The sequence below is a fragment of the Anabrus simplex genome, chromosome 6, assembly GCF_040414725.1.
Source record: "Anabrus simplex isolate iqAnaSimp1 chromosome 6, ASM4041472v1, whole genome shotgun sequence".
Classification (NCBI taxonomy): domain Eukaryota; kingdom Metazoa; phylum Arthropoda; class Insecta; order Orthoptera; family Tettigoniidae; genus Anabrus; species Anabrus simplex.
The window spans coordinates 277,981,156-278,000,379 of NC_090270.1; the positions used below are offsets into that span (position 1 = coordinate 277,981,156).

General features: G+C 41.0%; 1 protein-coding gene across 1 annotated transcript in view; it reads left to right on the forward strand.

Moving 5' to 3' along the window:
• LOC136875979 (uncharacterized) overlaps positions 1–19,224 on the forward strand; it is a 328,986-nt gene that overhangs the window by 288,105 nt on the left and 21,657 nt on the right. The window contains exons 14-15 of the mRNA XM_068228285.1: positions 13,845–14,019; positions 16,241–16,355. Coding sequence (XP_068084386.1) covers positions 13,845–14,019; positions 16,241–16,355 — 290 coding nt within the window. The remainder of the gene's footprint in view (positions 1–13,844; positions 14,020–16,240; positions 16,356–19,224) is intronic.

Genomic DNA, 19,224 nt, shown 5'->3' on the forward strand with positions numbered 1-19,224 from the left:
TTCAGCGTTCATTCTGCAAGTCCCTGTGAATTACGTAAACGCCTCTACGATCCTCTATTTGTAATTGTTCTGTGGCCTCGATTAGTTCTATACCTCTCATTTTTAATCTTTAGAAACTGAGTCTAACCATCGTCATTTTGGTCTCCCTCTACTTCTCTTTCCCTCGATGGCCGTGTCCATTATTCTCCTAGATAGCCTGTCCTCCATTCGCCTCATATGACCTTACCACAGAAGCCGATTGCGAACAGCTTCATCCATCGAGTTCATTCCTGCCTTAGCCTCTATCTTCTCACTCCAAGTCCCTCCTTGCATTGTTCCCACCTGTCTGTTCCGTCTCACGACGTTCACGTAGAGAAGAAGGAGGTACAAATGGAGGAGACAGAGGAATATGAACGCTAAGATTCATGCGTAGCGTTTAAATATAGAATCGAATGAGAAAGGACGGTATCAGAGGACGGTCAACTTTGGGCCTTTGAGTATCGAGATACAGGAAAGGGTATCCTGATGTTGGAGGGTTTAGGAAGGATGAGAAGTGGTAGACCCCACATAAACAAAACAAACCCATGACGCAACATCCCATTAGAGCTTTCATCTACCAAGACGTCTGCTGCCCAGCCAGATGGCGTGCAGATTGTGGAGTGCCATATGATCAGAGCGTCAGCATCCTCATCCTTATTGCTTGGCTTCCTTCATCGCGTCTGCTGCCTCTCCGAAGTCTCACGAGGATAAGTGAAACGCGTCCCACCCCTCAGTCCAAACTGAAAATCCCTGGACAAGCTGGCAATCGAATCCGGAGTCTCTGGGCAAGTTGCAGTCACACTACCTCTATACTACGAGACTGGTCGGACTAAACATAAGGTAGATAGAAGAAATATCAGTAGATTTAAAAAGAGAACACAACTAAACAGAAAAGAGTGACATAAAAGATCGGACGACCGAGCAAGTTAGCAGTTCACAGCTGTGAGTTTGCGCTCGGCAGATAGTGGGTTCGAACCCCACTGTCGGCAGCCCTGAAGGTGGTCTTCCATGGTTTCTCATTTTGACACCAGGCAAATGCTGGGGCTGTACCGTAATTAATACCACGGCTGCTTCCTACCCATTCCTAGCCCTTCCCTGCCCCATCTTAGGCAAAATACTTATCTGTGCCGGTGCGACGAAAAGCAAATTTAAAAGAAATGGAAGAAAGGAAATGTCACATTCAGAAGTGGGATAAGATTCCACAAAATAAAGAGAAGAAGAAAATGAAAAAGAAGACAATAAACATCGTTGTTTTACATGACTGTTGATATGATAGCCTCGGGACCTCCAGTATTTTTTTGGAATCCGAAATACAGGGAAGCGATTTTTAATTTCAAAAATCTTACATGCTTTGGCAGGCATTCGAATCGCAGTCACCTTGGCAGGAAGCCAGTGGCTATGTTAACACTCGGCTCTCATGACCTTCCCCTATTACAGGAGAAAGGATACAGATGTAATAATATTAATAATAATAGACCCTAATATTAATGCATTTAATTTAAACGTCGGGTATAACGACTAATGGCTTTAAACAGACACCGCAGTGTCAGCGTTTTGCCCCGCAGGTTTCTTCCAACGTGCTGGAAGATAATAGTGCGGCGTTGTTCTACACTACAATCTTTAGCAGAGCACAGAGTGCTCAGCTGATCAGTCGGAGTTTAAACTCCGGCCAAAGCATGTAGATCTTTTAAAATTAAAAGTCACGACCCAGTAATTCGATGTCGGCGTAAACCTAGATATCTCGTAGCTATGGTCACGATATCAACAGTCTCATAAAATTAGAAGCGTCCCTGACTGGCCACACGTCAGCACCTAATGAGCTACATTCTACAAGTGACCACCTCCACGGTCATTTCACCCGATCACCTTCTACCCACTAAACCCAATTCACTGGTAAATGCAACCTTCACTTTGGCCCACTTACTCTGATGAATCATTACTGTAGTTAATTTATGTCTCTAATTTAGATGAGGAATATTTTCTCTGTCACCCTGTACCTTGAACCCGGTGTGCCGTGTTGAAACTCTACTTACGTAAGCTCTATAGTTGTAAACAAGGTTGGACGATGACCTTCGCAACGTGTTTACTAAATGATAGATTTAATAATAGATTTGTTTCAGCTAATAGCCATTGGTCCAGAACAATTATATCTATATATATAAAATAAGAGTTTCGTCTGTACATTGCTCAGAATTGACAAAGAATGGTATATCTGTATCGGTCGTTTCCACAGTAAGAAGGAAATGCACTTTTTTCTCTTCCATAATTTCTATCTGTCTGTCTGTCTGTCTGTCTGTCTGTCTGTCTGTCTGTCTGTCTGTCTGTCTGTATTTATGTACATGCATCATGAGAAAACGGCTGAAGAGAATTGAATGAAAATCGGTATATGACGTCGGGGAGTGAGCCACTACAATCTAGGCTAAAAAATTTTTTTTCACGCCAAGAAAAATGGTAGTTTAGGGGAAGGCCTAAAATTTAATTATTAAATATTTCTGTTATTAGTGGCCCTATCGATATATACTGCATTACTAAAGTTATATAGAATTAAATTTCCGATCATTTATGTCTTATATATTTTTATCGTGCCGGCTATGATAACAGATATATTCATGAATTTGTATTTTTGTTGCTAAGTCCATATCAACGCCGAGCCACGAGAAAGTGGGTGAACAGAATTTAATGAAAATCGCCGACAGTGGGATTCGAACCCGCTATCTCCCGGATGCAAGCTCACAGCCGCGCGCCTCTGACCGCACGGCCAACTCGCTCGGTCATCCTGGTAACACATAACGAATCTGCCTCCTGAGCTACTAACATAATGCTGATTTTTATTTATTTATTTACTTATTTATTTATTTATTTATTTATTTATTTATTTATTTATTTATTTATTTATTTATTTGCTTACTTGTTTATGTCATTGGCTTCCTCAAAACAGTCGCAGTTCCTCCGTCTCTGGCGACCGAATGGACGGTCACCGTTGCTGTAAAGTGACGGTAAATCCCAGGAAAAATAAGTCGTCTAAGACATGAAATATTCCCCAATTTTACGAAAATATTTCTAGAGAATTGTTTCCGTTCTTATACAAACTGGTTACCGAAATCTTTGGTATGCTCGAGACAACGTGCATTACCTGTATTAACAGCTATTTTCCAGAGCGATATAAAAGCCATATTCGCTTTTCCATCTCAGACATTCACCTCAAAATGTGTCGAACACTAGCCAGTCCACAGAATCGCCTCCAAACATTGGAAAACGCATCGAAAATGATTTTGACGACAAAACGTATAAACGACACAAAACTGCAATTAGAATGTTCACGGTGTCCGCCTCTGTGGTGTAGTGGTTAGCGTGATTAGCTGCCACCCCCGGAGGTCCGGGTTCGATTCCCGGCTCTGCCACGAAATTTGAAAGGTGGTACGAGGGCTGGAACGGGGTCCACTCAGCCTCGGGAGGTCAACTGAGTAGAGGTAGCTTCGCTTCCCACCTCAGCCATCCTGGAAGTGGTTTTCCGTGGTTTCCCACTTCTCCTCCAGGTAAATGCCGGGATGGTACCTAACTTAAGGCCACGGCCGCTTCCTTCCCTCTCCCTTGCCTGTCCCATCCAAACTCCCCATCCCTCCACAGGGCCCCTGTTCAGCATAGCAGGTGAGGCCGCCTGGGCGAGGTACTGGTCATTCTCCCCAGTTGTATACCCCGACCCAAAGTCTGAAGCTCCAGGACACTGCCCTTGAGGCAGTAGAGGTGGGATCCCTCACTGAGTCCGAGGGAAAAACCGACCCTGGAGGGAAAACAGATTAAGAAGAAGAAGAAGAAGAATGTTCACGGTGCCAGCTCCGTACTGAACAGAAGTGACTTCTCTCCTAAACTCAAAATACTACATAAAATCATATCCTACTGCACATACTCTGGAGTGATCAACTATTGGGAGGCACAAATTCTTATTCGCAAACACTGCAAGAGGAACACTCTAGTGCATCTCCTATCTACCCTGGAGAGAAAAAACAGAAGAGGGGAAACGCAGATCAGATAGTTGTTTCGATATCACAGAGACAAGATCTGAATGCAAGAATCATATATTAGCTCATCAGCAAGGAGAAGCCTCTTCTAGTGCCTGGATTTTATATTTTTCTTATTAAGAAAAAGAATAAAAATACATTATATGTGAGACATTGGTAATTCCATGCAATACCCCTACGTTCATATTCAGTAAACGCGACGAAATCCAACGTACTTCCATTAGTCGTATTAAGGATCACCAAAAACTTATTTCGACGAAAACACATTATTGAATTTCAAGAACGAATACTTGTAAATAATAATAGAGTGCGACCTCCGAAGAGGCCTGGTGCAGGTCTTTCGAGCTGACGCCGTATAGGCGACCGGCACGTCTATGAGGATGGGACCCTACATATGATGAATTCTAATGATGGAGAGAGCCCACACACCCAGCCCTGCGCCATCGGATTTAACCAGTAAAGGTTGAAATCCCAGACTCAGCCGGTAATCGTTCCCAGGACCCACTGGGTTCAAGGCCAGCAGGCTAATCGTTTAACCATGGAGTTGGACAATTCGTCACCGAATTATTATACAGTAGTTTTACCACCCTTGACGCCCCTGTAACATGCAACCAACATTACGGGTGCGCCGTGCACGACGACGAGATATAATATCAAGCTGTTGGGGGGAAATAAGTGACTTTCACAAAGTCAGTGCATGTGTGGATATTCAACTTGTGATGCGATGACAACGATAATAATAATAATAATAATAATAATAATAATAATAATAATAATAATAATAATAATAATAATAATAATAATAATAATAATAATATTAATAATAATAATAATAATAATAATAATAATAATAATAATAATAATAATAATAATAATAATAATAATAATAATAATAATGGTTTACCGTCCGCCCAACTACTTTTCATCTTTCCTTCTTTATCCGTTTACTCTGAGGGGTTGGTTTTTCCCTCGGACTTAGCAAGGGATCCTACCTCTACCGCCTCAAGGGCAGTGTCCTGGAGGGTGAGACTTAAGAGTCGAGGGATACAACTGGACTGGACGACTAGCCCCGCATTCACGCGGTCTCACCTGCTATGCTGAACAGGGGCGTTGTGAGGGGATGGGAAGATAGCAAGGGATAGACAGAGAAAAGGGAAGGAAGGAAGAAAGTTAGGTACCATGATCTGCCTCCGGCATTTTCCCGAAGGAGAAGTGGGAAACCACGGAAAACCACTTCCAGAATGGCTGAGGTGGGAATCGAACCCACCTCTACTCAGTTGACCTACCGAGGCTGAGTGGACCCCGTTTCAGCCCTCGTACGACTTTTCAAATTTCGTGGCAGAGCCGGGAATCGAACCCGGGCCTGCGGGGTGGCAGCTAATCACTCTAACCACTACACTACAGGGGTAGACTGAAATGAATATTCAAGAAAATAATATTCTAAGAGTTTAGAAAAGAAAGATATATGTAATTATTTCCGCTACATACTGTAGTAAAGCACAGAATTATGGAAATGCTTTTGGACTTAGAATACGAGAGAACGATAACAGATTTTTCGGTTGTTCCCCTCTTAGTAGCCTTTTACGACGTGCAGGGGTTACTGATAATGTATCCCTTGATTCCACGCACAGAGGAAATAAAGGTAAGGTAAGGGTGTATTCTGCCCGAAGGCAGGTCCGAACTTTCGCAGCGATGTGCCTGATCCGGAGTTTACGTGCGGAAGAGTGGCCAGTTCCTTTCTGTTCCTCCATTCCCTTACCCCTCACCTACAGTGCATGGCAACCCATCCAAACCTTGACCACACCCAATGTCGCTTAACTTCGGTGATCTCATGGGATCCGGTGTTTCAACACAGCTACGGTCGTTGGCTTGAGGAAATAAGGAGTTCCGATAAACTGAAAGAAATAGTGCATATGGAATCGTAATCTACGTCCAACAATATGGCAATATTTTTATTTTATTAGTACCTATTTATTTTTACTACCTCATTCGTTCCTGATTCGTCTAAAGTACTCTCTGTTACTTCGCACGTACACACAGTGTGATAGACCGTCTTAGTTGGAGCGTAGTGTTGTCTTCAGCTCCTGGCTGGAAAACTAGTGCTGGGTTACGTGAATGATGTTGATCCACGAAATATCACTGTAATATTTGTCACAAATGGAAGATCATAATCGCTTTTACTCAAATAAAGTCTCAAATTCGAGGTTGATTAAGAAATAATCCGAAATATTTTATTTTAGAGAATACATACTTTACTGCCTTACAACTACTATTTCTGCTATGTCGCAGCGCTTCCGTGTTTCATTTATCTGACACTGTCGTGTGTGATGTCTTTGCTCACTGAAGTTCTTTGGTGTCGTTTTGTTGTTTTCCTTATTCGATGTAATTTGAAGGGCGCTGGAAAAGCTGTCACTTCATGTGCCTTAACTGATCCATTAAACAATTTATTGGTCCAGGGATCATGCTATTTTCCCTTTAAATATATATATTCATTAAACACACACACACACACACACACACACACACACACACACACACACATATATATATGTATTGGTCCTGGTATCGTGCTATTTTTCTTTCAACAAAATACCCGCGCTGGACATGGAAATTCGATGTAATTTAATACAGCTCTAAAGCTAAAGCATTCTTAAATTCAAACCCTCATTATTGTAAATTTTCTTCCGAAGACTCGAAGCAAAATTCTCTGCGAAACGTAGCAAATCAATTTCACCTTCTTTTATTGACATGGCATAAGCCCAGAAGCCCCTATCATGTCTTCAAGTACAGACCGTGAAAGCATCAATTTTAATAAATATGGCAGCTGATACGGCACACAAAATTCCCGGCAAAGTTCTAAAGTATTTAATGGACACTCGTTTGAAATCCCTTCCTTGCGGATTATATGCTCTCCACCTCCTCAGGCGTCTATGGAAAATCTTCAAGTGGATCGAAATAATACAATGTAGATATACCTGCAAGGAGTCAGTATTTTCCATCCACCATAGTATGTCTGTTGAAGCGATCAAATGGCTTGATGTTCTGGATCTGGAGATCTGATCATCTCAACTTGTGATCTCAGCAGCTATTGACTTGTAAATCCCCGTGTATAGACATTGTAGACACCATTTTAAGTTTTCACTACAGTAATCTTGTTTTGCTCTTGGGATTCATATATCACCATACCATAAGGCTGCTCGTCCACTGGAAGCGACTACATGCTATTACATGCGACTTTCATTCAAGCGACTACACGAGACTGGGGTCGTCCACTGCAGGCGACTTCGCGCGGCTATCAGTTGGCATTTTTACTCCGTACAGGTCTGTGTGTGTTTCCGTAGTAGATGTTGTCAAGTAATTACACGTATTAAATAGTCTGTGACATGGATGATGATTTAGTTTACATTTTTGGAGACGCCGAGGTACGGGAATTTGTCCTGCACGAGTTCTTTTACGTGCCAGTAAATCTACGAACACGGGGCTGACGTATTTGAGTGTGTTCATAAATGCCATTGCAGTGTAGGTAATTGATTAATTAATGTAGTGAAAGCAGATTTCTATTCAGCCGGTGTAATGGGATTATTGTTATTATTATTCATCTAAAAGTATTGTGGTGTTGGTCAGTGAAAACTAAACCGATCGGTGAGGGGAAAAAACATGGCGGCACAGCCCTGCCAGAGTAAACTCTCACGAACAGCCACTGCTTGAAATATCATAGGAATGAGCCAGGATCGAACCTGAGGCCAGCGCTCTACAGCCTGAGCTACTCAGTGCAGCATATTATATAAATAAATAAATAAATAAATAAATAAATAAATAAATAAATAAATAAATAAATAAATAAATAAATAAATAAATAAAAGTGATTAATTAATTAATTAATTAATTAATTACATAATTTAATTAGAGCACTTACCATTATCAACACCTACTTCATCTGCAACCTTCGACCATAGTTTGCGTTGTATATCTCGAGAATGATAGCGTTTATCTTTCATATTCCATAGAGGTCTTCTTTCACAAACTGCACTTATCAACTTTTCACTATCTACATCCATGACAAATGTAGTAATGATGAAAATAATGTTGCACATGACAACGACAGACAACCGGATGCTTGCACGAGCCGTGGAGTACGGGCCCTTTCACACGATCCACTGCTTGCCACGCCACTCCACTCCACTCCACCAGAGGTGTGGTAAAAGGCCGGTAGCGTTCACACGAGACACTTCGTGTGGCGCAACCTCCGTCCACTCTCGTCAACAGCAGGCTGCTGTCGACCGGCCTGAAGTGTCTTCCACACTGGGCGACCGGAAGCTCACTCATCACTGAATCAGATTAGCTCGTTCAGACAGTCAACATATAAATTAGCTACAAGTTCGAAGATTTCGTTTCAAAATGTCGGTTCCATTCATAGATACTGAAAAGTTAATAATAGAAATACAAAATTGGCCTTGTCAGTGGGATTAACGAACGACAGACTATTCAAATAAAATAAAATAAAAGGCTTCAAATGTGGAATGAAGTTTCCCATGAAGTGATTCCACTTTCTGCCGAACTGGACAACTCCAAAGAGAGAGAAGTTGATATCTACAGTAATAGGCTATATGTGTTATATGTTAACAATTTTCGATATTACAATAACATGGGTCATTGAAAAAGAATTAATCAAGGCTTTTTAGCAGTCTTCATTTCAAAAGAACTGCTTCCAATTAAATTACATAATAACATTTTCTTATTCGGACCGAACACGATAGCCGCAGTCGCTTATGTGCCGCTATTATCCAGTATTCTGGAGATAGTGGGTTCGAACCCAACTGTCGGCAGCCCTGAAGATGATTTTCCGTGGTTTTCCATTTTCAAACCAGACAAATGCTGGGGCTGTACCTTAATTAAGGCCACGGCCAATTCCTTCCCACTCCTAGCCCTTTCCTGTCCCATCGTCGCCATAAGACCTATCTGTGTCGGTGCGACATACAGCAACTTGTTAAAAAAAAAAAAAAACCGATCTTATTCGTGAGAACTACCAGTCTTATTTACAGAAGGTAGGTGTTGGTAGCAAGGCCATACTGGTAGCTCACTAAATCAGTTGTTCAAACGGTCAACATTGTGTGCGTCACAAGTTTGAAGTTTTTGTTTCAAAATATCGGCGGAATACATTTTCTCATGTTGGTGTCCTGACGCTGTAAACTTGCTTCAAGGATTGACAACAATTCAAACAAATTCCCACTCATACGAAAGTAATTAAGGAACATTTTTAGATCATTGATATGTTCATCTAGAAGAACGATGTGAGTTCCTCGTTCTAGGCGATATGAATTCAATGGATGGACCCAATGAACCTTAGTACTGTTCTTTCACCTCAACCTTCTTTTCGGAAGAATAAAAATCCCAAGGATAATATGCGCGTCCATGGACCAGATTCAAACCGAGACGCAAATATGAGGTGGGGACGAGAAGTTGCCGGTAAGTTGACGGAAGTGGACGGCAAGTGTCTGAGAAGTGGAGTGGAGTGACGTGGCGTGGCGTGGAAAGCAAGTGGACCGTGTGAAAGGAGCCTACAGGCGACTACACGCGGCAAATCCCATTCGAGTGGGATCCATCGCTTGTCGCCTGTTATCGCCTATAATCGCGTGAGTCGGCCGCTCGAGATCGCTTGCAGTGGACGCGGTTCCGTTACAATCTTCGCTATAGGATCAGTCGCGGTCGTACGCACGTAATCGCTTTCAGTGGACGGGCAGCCTAAATGAAATGTGTTGTTTATGATAATCTGTTTTTCAGATAAAGAATCATTTTCTCGCAATCAGTACTATAGAAACATTTGGAGGTAGGCTTTCGCTATTGTGACGGCCGCAGGGTTTTTAGGGTTTCGTAAACTTAATTATTGGATCTAGCGGTGGTAAATCTGCACGATACGGATAAATGAAACCATTTGTACCTTCTTGTTATACTATGACTTCTTGTAAAATCCACGCAACATAAATCTCTCTACATTTGAATCTAGAAATCCTTTTCGCAATATACTAACGAAGTTTTCATTCTCCATTACCAATGTCAAATCTTACATAAACCAAAGTCTGTCACAAACATCACACGCAAAACCAAACTCATTGTCCAGAAAATGCTGCTTGAAATACTTGCTGAAATGTACGTCAGTGCGATTCCAACGTCCTTCACGAGCAGTTTATTCAATCACATCCAATTGTGGAATTTTCAAATCCACTGGTTTTTGTCTTCTAAAAAGTCATAATTGTTGTAGTTGCACCTTCATTTACTTCAAAGTAGTTACTTATTGTAAATTGATTTCGCTATTTAAGTTTCTCATAGTAACGCCAATTACGCTCCCTTCATTTCACTTCTTTTATTCCTTCGTCGTTTATTTTCTCATTTCAACCGTTTCTTTTGCACGTTTCTACCCGATCTTAATATCTTTTCCATTATTCAATTTGTTATTCTATACAACTGACCACGATGTATGCACAACGACAGGTAACCTCTAACTGAGCGCGCGAGTCAAAACAGCGCCATCTTATAAAATAGTATGCGTGTGATGCCACATATTTAGCACAAATTTTGCCTTACTACTTCATGAAATCTAGGTTTCAGATTTTCAATTCTTTTCAAGAGATAGCCTCCTCCCTCATCTGTCATGGGGACATTAAACTTAATCTTACGATCTTACGTCATACGTGTTATACCGGAACACTAAAAACGTCTTAAAATTTTTCTTTCCATGTACCAATTGTCGAGAATCGTAAGTCTACGTTAAATACCATTTTTCCCCTTGCGAAAATCAAATGATAAAAAATACGCCTCTCGGTCATGGCCATCCATTAACGGTGGCTAATTTCAGACGACAAACCACAATAAGACATAGCCTTGCACGGTTGCTAGGGTTACACTTCCGTCACGCTAACTTCTGTACCGCAAGTTATCAGATTGCCTTCAGTCATAAGACATATTTATGTCAGTACATATTATTTTTCAATCAGACATGCTTCACCATTTTTAAAGGTTTCTTCAGGGCGGGATTATTTTGATTTGGCATAGTTCAATCATGAGAGCCTCCGCGGCTAAAGTGGCAGCGCACCGGGCTCTCACCACTGGGTTCCGTTGTCAAAGGCCTGGTTACTCCATGTGAGATTTGTGTTGGACAAAGCGGAGGCGGGACAGGTTTTTCTTCGGGTACTCCAGTTTTTCCTGTGATATTTCATTCCATCAACACTCTCCAATACCATTTCATCTGTCATTCATTGATCATTGCCCCAGAGTCCGACAGGCTTCGGCAGCCAGCACAACTCCTATCCTCGCCGCTAGATTGGGGCTTCATTCGTTCCATTCCTGACCCTGTTTAATGACTGGAAACAGGCTGTGGATTTTCATAGTTGAATCATAAAAGAAACATAGTACATTCTAAACAAAATCATCATATCAAATAAAATAAAAATGAAGTGCATAAGTCCTCCTGATTGAAATGTCATTCCTATTGTTATATTGATTTAATAACATCTAATTATAATAATCTCTCATTTTAAACTTAAATTTAATTTGCTTGTTATTTCATTGAATTATTTGGAACCTACACGTGTGTACAACACATACAATCACATTTAAAGTCAAATTATCAATAAATCAACAATAAAAGGCCCAAGAGCTACTGGTTTAGCTGACGGTCCACCTGTCAAAGGATAGGAATGAACTTCATTAGTTAGTTGTAACCTACAGTAATTTTTATACCAGATGGGCTAAATAAAACTGGTCCGACTCATTCGCTGAACGGTCAGCGTTAAGGCCTTCGGTTCAGAGCGTCCCTGGTTCGATTCCCGACAGGGTCGGGAATTTTAATCGTGTTTGATTAATTATCCTAATTCGGGGACTGGGTGTTTGTGTTTGTTCCAACACCTTCCTCTTCATATTCAGACAACACACTGCACTACCAACCACCACAGAAACACGCAATAGTGATTACATCCTTTCATATAAGGTTGGCTTCAGGAAGGGCATCTGGTCGTAAAACAAGGCCAAATCCACATGTGCGACACAGTTGGCTCCCGCGACCCCATAAGTGTGGGAAAAGCGGTAGTAGTAGTAGTAGAAGAAGAAGATGGACAAAATAAAACTTACTCGGAAAATATTTACAATAGGGCTGACGCGAGATTGACATCACAGACGACGCTATCTAAAAATGAAAAACTGAGGATCCAAAAGTCCTGACTCCACTTCACTCAGAATGGTAGAACACAACAAACGAAGGTTTATCTGGGCACATTAACTCAAGCACACCGAGCAAGTGGCCATGCTGTTAGGGTCGCCCAGCTGTGAGCTTGCATTCAGGAGATAGTGGGTTCGAACCCCACTAACGGCAGCCCTGGTTTTTCCATCGTATACCATTTTCACAGCAGGCAAAGCAGAAAAATGCTGGAGTTGTACATTATTTAGGGTCACGGCTGCTTCCTTACACTCCTCGACCTTTCCTGTCCATCGTCGACATAAGACCTACCTGTATCGCTGCGACGTAAAGCAAATTGCTAGAAAGATAAAAAATGTAGGTACTTTTTGAATATGTTTCGACACGCCAATCTCTTCATTAGCACTTGCACGGATAAAAGGCGTTGAGATTACGTTCCAGGCTTTCCTTCACTCGAGCAATGTTTTCTTTTCTTTTTCTTGTGTTTACAACCTGCTTTACGTCGTACCGACACAGATACATCTCATTTCGACGATGGGATGGGAGTGGGAAGGAACAGTCCGTGGCTTTATTTAAGATACCCTCCCAGCATTTGTCCGGTATGAGAATTGGAAACCACGGAAAACCTTCAGCGCTGCCGAGAGTGGGGTTCGAACAAACCACTCAGCCACCTGCTGGGAAGCAAGCAATAATTTCTGGTGTTGGAACTCTTTTCGGATAGTTGTCGTCTTCATTCAGAGCCCGTTTTACACCATTTTGCTACTATGTTTTGTATTGCAGACTTAGAGTACTGTGTGTGTGTGTGTGTGTGTGTGTACTCTTTGGACTAAGGAACGTCATCGTGAGTGTAATGAGAAAGCGTTAATGGTCGTTGTTGTGAGGAGTACTGTCCTGCTGGTTAACACTGTTGAGCTGTTGTTGTGTTTGACTGTGTGAATTACTGAACTGTGTCTGGAATTGAATCAAGGAACAGTCGTCATGTGTTGTGTGACCAGTAGCTCTGTGTTCAAACCCAGCTGTCTGCATGCAGCTGCTGTGTGGGGTGACTGGACTTAGAGAAGTGAATGTAAGGTAAAGCTCTGAATAGGATTATAGCCCTGCGCAAAGCGTACCGCACAGGTTCTCCACGAATCGTGCTTCGCATGACACTTAACAAAGATCATGCGCTGTTTTATCGTGAGCATAATTTTGTGTTTCATTGAACTGCTCTTTAAAAACATCTGCTCCTCCTACTCACTCACTAGTATTGACACAGGGACTTACTCCGAACAGAGCACGGGGGAATTATGTACTAGCAGAAATGTTACAGCAACCGGTTTCCAGCATTTACTGTGATGGGCAGTTCTCCTGTTCATTAAAAAGGGTCGATTACGTGTCAGTCTTATAAATATTCTCCCGGCCAGTTATTTTTGCCGACCCTGTATATTATTCAATTATGCTAATGTTTCAGTTGATCAAAAGAATTATGAAAAAAAACCAATTTTATAATAGTAACTGGTTGTAAGAACATTATCCTTTATGTAAGATCAATTGAAGATGACTTTGTATTTCCTTCAAAGTATTCTTCTTCCCACTATTCATATAGTCTTAAAACTTCATGTACCTTTGGCATGTTCCAGCAAGAAATAGCGAACAGTGATGGCTATTCGCTAGAGACACACACCATCCAGACGCCAGACGGGTATCTGCTAGAGGTTCATCGAATTCCCGGAAAAGGTATTCCGGTATTCCTACAACATGGGTTCCTGTGCGCCTCTCACTTGTGGATGCTACAGGGGAAGAACAGTTCGCTAGGTAAGTGAAAGAGTTAATCTCACTATAGTGATCCCTTTGGTGCAAGCCTAAGAAATAAAAAATCATTGTTACGAATGAAACACCGTTTGTATTATTGCTCTAATTTATTTTATAATAACCAAATAAATAGAATTCAATTAGAATAAATTAGAATACTCCCGTCCCCCAGTTTCTGATTTTCTAAAACTGGGGAGGGAGTAAACATTTATTGTAATCCAAAATATAATTTGATACATGTATGCGTTTCCTTATTACTACTTATTCATCAGTTAGTACATTACATATTACAGTTAAACTTATTAAGTATTTCCACCCAATTTATAAATTATTTGTTAAATTTATTTATCTTTTTCCTAGAGGTTAACAATGTTATCTCGTCGCTCCTATGAAAAAACCGCGAATATGACAATGCTCTTCCTATCCGTTATTTATGTTAAGACTGGTCACGCCTCCCAGCCACATATTGATATGCAGTCCATCAGAACAAATTTCGCTCAGTTCATTTCCCTATGCGCATGAGGGAAAATGAAACCTAAACACATCATACTCTAGGAGCGGGTAAATATGCCATGCAAATATACATTCCTACAGTAAAGTACATTTTCCTTTACCCTTTACCACTGCGTAACCGAGAAGCTAAGAAGAGAACATGGCATTCTGTATGAATGAATGAATATAACACAACAAATGCACACACACACACGCATAATTCTATCCATCCATGAATGGCCAAACTCAATAATTGCTGTCGATTTACAAGTCTCTATCCTCTTCACACAGCAGGTGGCCTGACCCGTTGGTATTACCTGAGAGGCCTATAACCTTATTCACAGCCTCGCCTTACTTTCACTTCTCCAAGACCAGCCAACCCACACAGCAGCTGCATGCAGACAGATAGGTTTGCAAACAGAGCTACTGACCACACAACACACGATACCTGTTCCTTGGTTCAATTCGAGACACAGTCCAGTAATTCACACAGTAAAACACAGTGAACAACTGAACAACAACAGCTCAGCAGTGTTAAACAGCAGGACAATACTCCTCAAAACAACGACCATTAACACTTCCAATTACACTCACGATGACGTTCCTTAGTCCAAAGAGTACACACACACACACACACACACACACACACACACACACACACACACACACACACACACACACACACACACACACACACACACACACACACACACACACACACACACACACACACACACAGTACTCCAAGCCAGCATACACAGTATTCCGTACCCGACGATAAGCTGGCTCCAGTGCGACATACACGGCCATATGGTATTTGACAGCGTAGTATTTCAGTGTGCGTTTTCAGGAGTGATTACAAAAGAAAAGCAGCTCGATTTGTTCTGGGTGATTTCCGACAAAAGAGTAGCGTTACAAAAATGTTGCAATGTTTGGGTTGGGAAGAATTGAGAGAAAGAAGAAGAGCTGCTCGACTAAGTGGTATGTTCCGAGCTGTCAGCGGAGAGATGGCGTGGAATGACATTAGTAGACGAATAGGTTTGAATGGCGTCTATAAAAGTAGGAAAGATCACAATATGAAGAAAAAGTTGTAATTCAAGAGGACAAACTGGGGCAAATATTCATTTATAGGAAGGGGAGTTAGGGATTGGAATAGCTTACCAAGGGAGATGTTCAATAAATTTCCAATTTCTTTGAAATCATTTCGGAAAAGGCTAGGAAAGCAACAGATAGGGAATCTGCCACCTGGGCGACTGCCCTAAATGCAGATCAGTATTGATTGATTGATTGACTGATTGCTCTTCCTGAAGGATTTAAAATGGTGTAAACCTTTGTGTTTTAAGTGAAGTGATTCGTTTTTCACTCGCTGTTCATTGCAGAAGCTAAAAGATTTTACCGTTTTCACCATTTTGTTACGTCTGACGACGGCTAGGTCATAAAATGTAACTCATATCTCCTCCTATACAACATCTTCCTATTTAGTGGCACATTCTTTTGGCACCAACCAAGGATTAAGTTTTCATCGTTCAAGGTTTTCCATCAGCCGCTAATATTTTGCATGTGAACTAGATGTGGTGTGGCACTGTTAGTGATATTTTCATGACCCCGAAGTGGAATAGGTTTCTCGTTATCTATTCAAGAAGTTTTGAATTAGTACTTGTTTTCCGTACTTGTTTTTAATAAGAAAGTCCATAGTATAATATTTTAATGGTCAGCTCTTTTATATGTTTAGCGTATATACTGGCGGACAAGGGATATGACGTCTGGATGGGGAACGCAAGAGGAAACACCTATTCAAAGAGACACGTCAACATGGACAGCAAGAATCGAACATTCTGGAATTTCGGGTTAGTATGAGTTTTATGACGGTTAATAACAAATGGTGAGATGAGAACCAATCGGAGAACAACATAAAAATTCTATTATAAGCAACAGTTTCAAAACCTTATAGAGTTCACTGAAAATTTCCATGCTGGAAGGATTAAACAAGTGTCTTAAATTCTAGGCATCTGTTCGTGGAGTATAAAAGTTCAGTAGATGGGTGTCAATCGCATGATCGACCGTCCTAGAAATGCATCTCCCCTTTTCCTTTCGCCGGGGTAAGTGGCTCGGATGGCTGGGGCCCTGGCCATCTGACCCGAACTTGGCAGGTTCGATCCTGGCTCAGTCCGGTGGTATTTTAAGGTGCCCAAATACGCCAGCCTCGTGCCGGTAGATTTACTGGCAATTAAAATAATTCCGGAGGGACTAAATTCCGGCACCTCGACATCTCTGAAAATCGTAAAAGTTATTAGTCGGACGTAAAGCCAATAACATTATTATTATTATTATTATTATTTCTGGCCTTTTCCCAAATTATTTTGATAGAAACTGGTAGATCTGGCCCAGTTGTACGGCCAGATGACCCTCCCAATCCCTACTCTATATGGAGGGATATATTCACTGCTGTATATTTCTGTGGTAGTTGAGAGTGTTGTGTGTTCTGTGTAGAGGAAGAGAGGCAAGCATAAGTACCTAGTCGCAGAGTAAGAGGAATTGACCACTTGCAGTTAAAATCCTCAACCCTACCGGGAAACGAACACAGGACGCTGTGAACCAAAGGCCAGAACGCTGACACTTCAGCGAAGGAGCCAGCCAAATGTTTGGTGTTACCTTCCCAATTTAATTCTAAATCCTGGGATGATAACTTTTCCAAAGCTGCAGTCTAATATTGTACTCAGAATATGTTTCATAATAATACACGTTGTTGTTGTTTTCTTTGAATCATCAGGCCATAAATTGGTTTTGATGCAGCCCTCCATGTCACCCTATCCTGTGCTAATATTTTTCACTTCCACGTAACTATTGCATCCTACATCTACTCTAATCTGCTTGTCATATCCATACCTTGATCTAGCCCTGCCGTTCTTACCACCTACACTTCCCTTAAAAACCAACTGAAAAGTCCTGGAAGTCTTAAGATGTCTTCTGGTCAAATTTAGCCACATCGATCTCCTCTCACCAATTCGTTTCAGTAGTTCTTTATTCGTGATTCGATCTATCAATCTCACCTTCAGCATTCTTCTGTAACACCACATTTCAAAAGCTTTTATCCTTTATCTTTCGGAGCTATTTATTGTCCATGTTTCACTTCCATACATTGCCACGCTCCATACGAGTCTCTTGAAAAACAGCGGTCGTCAAACCACCGAAACACTATCGAAATATGATGTTTCTACTGAAATAGCTCAAAATATGACCTTATGGGAAAAAACAGCCAAAATATGCATGTATATGACAAATGAAAATCTCTTCATTGTGACGATAATCACCTGATTTGCACCGAAATCCAATCAGACGAGAAAATAGGGACAAAGAAAACAATGTGACTTTTCCTAAACATCCGAGCCCTAGTTATTATATAGGCAATTCCTTTTCTTGGTTGATTTAGATGCATCAGCAGATACAATAATATTAACAACAGTTTGTTCCCTGCAGCAATAACGGCCATGAGAAGAATGTATGCAAGATTCCCAAGTTCAAATAACTTTCTAATTCCTATAAGTTATCAATATTCGAAGTGAGACAATTTATTTTCTTTAGAAAGGAGTTCCTTCCTTGTGTTAGCCTGCATTTTTAGCCCTCATTACTTCTGCCATCGTTAGTTATTTTACTCCTCAAGTAACAATATTCATTTACATCCTTTAAGACTCCATCTACTAATCTAATATTAACGTATCAACAAAGACGCACACGAAATATCCGCAGAAAATCACTGTTGCTGGTGTTGGTGGTATCCTATTTCAAAAACTAATATACACCAATTGTTAGCTGTGAACAAGAGAATTTCTGTAAGGGGACTTATGTTTTAAAAGCATATACATTGACCTGGACAGATTTGCATCAAATGAGTACAGTGGATTTTAAATTAAAAAGGAGGCACAGAAGCAAATGATATGACCCTAATTCTCAAAAGAAGGTAATTCAAGGAATTTTAAAATAAAATTGAAGAGAGATAGAAATAAGAAGAATATATGCCATGCCCTGAACTGGAAGGAAAATAAAATGATCATACCTGTGGTCATCAGTTTTTGAGTTATCGAGCTGCAAATTCCTACGAGTGTGATATTGAGGACTATAGCACGCTATCTCTTGTATTACCTCTTACTACAGGTAGGTGATACGCTACAGGTATTCTAACTCACAATCCTTATATAGAACAAAGGGAGGAAGGACTGATTTAAAATTTTGAATGTTGAACTATATACAACACTGCCTATTCCTAGGAACTCAGAACAGGACACACGGACCACTCAAGACCTTGAATATTCTGTACCAGTGTTATTCTTGCATTTTCTTTTGTCAAACCTCTGCTATATCTTATGTGTAACGTTGGACGCTATTGTCATTGGTGCACAATGTGACTTAACAACGTACACGTAATGTTCAGTCCGGTCCCTTGGCTGAATGACTGTCGAGATTTGGGCTCGGAGAGTTCTGTGTTCGATTCCCTACTGTGTCCAGGAAATTTATGTTTATCCCAATACTCATCGCTTCACACACACATATTATATATCACACTATCGACCACCACAGAAACATGTAGTCGTGAATATTTCCCTCCACATACGGTTGGAGTCAGAAAGGGCATCTGGTTGTAAAACAGGGCCAAATCCACTCGCGTGACACAGTTCCCCCAGTGAAAAAGAAGATATATATAGCGTAAATATAATAAAT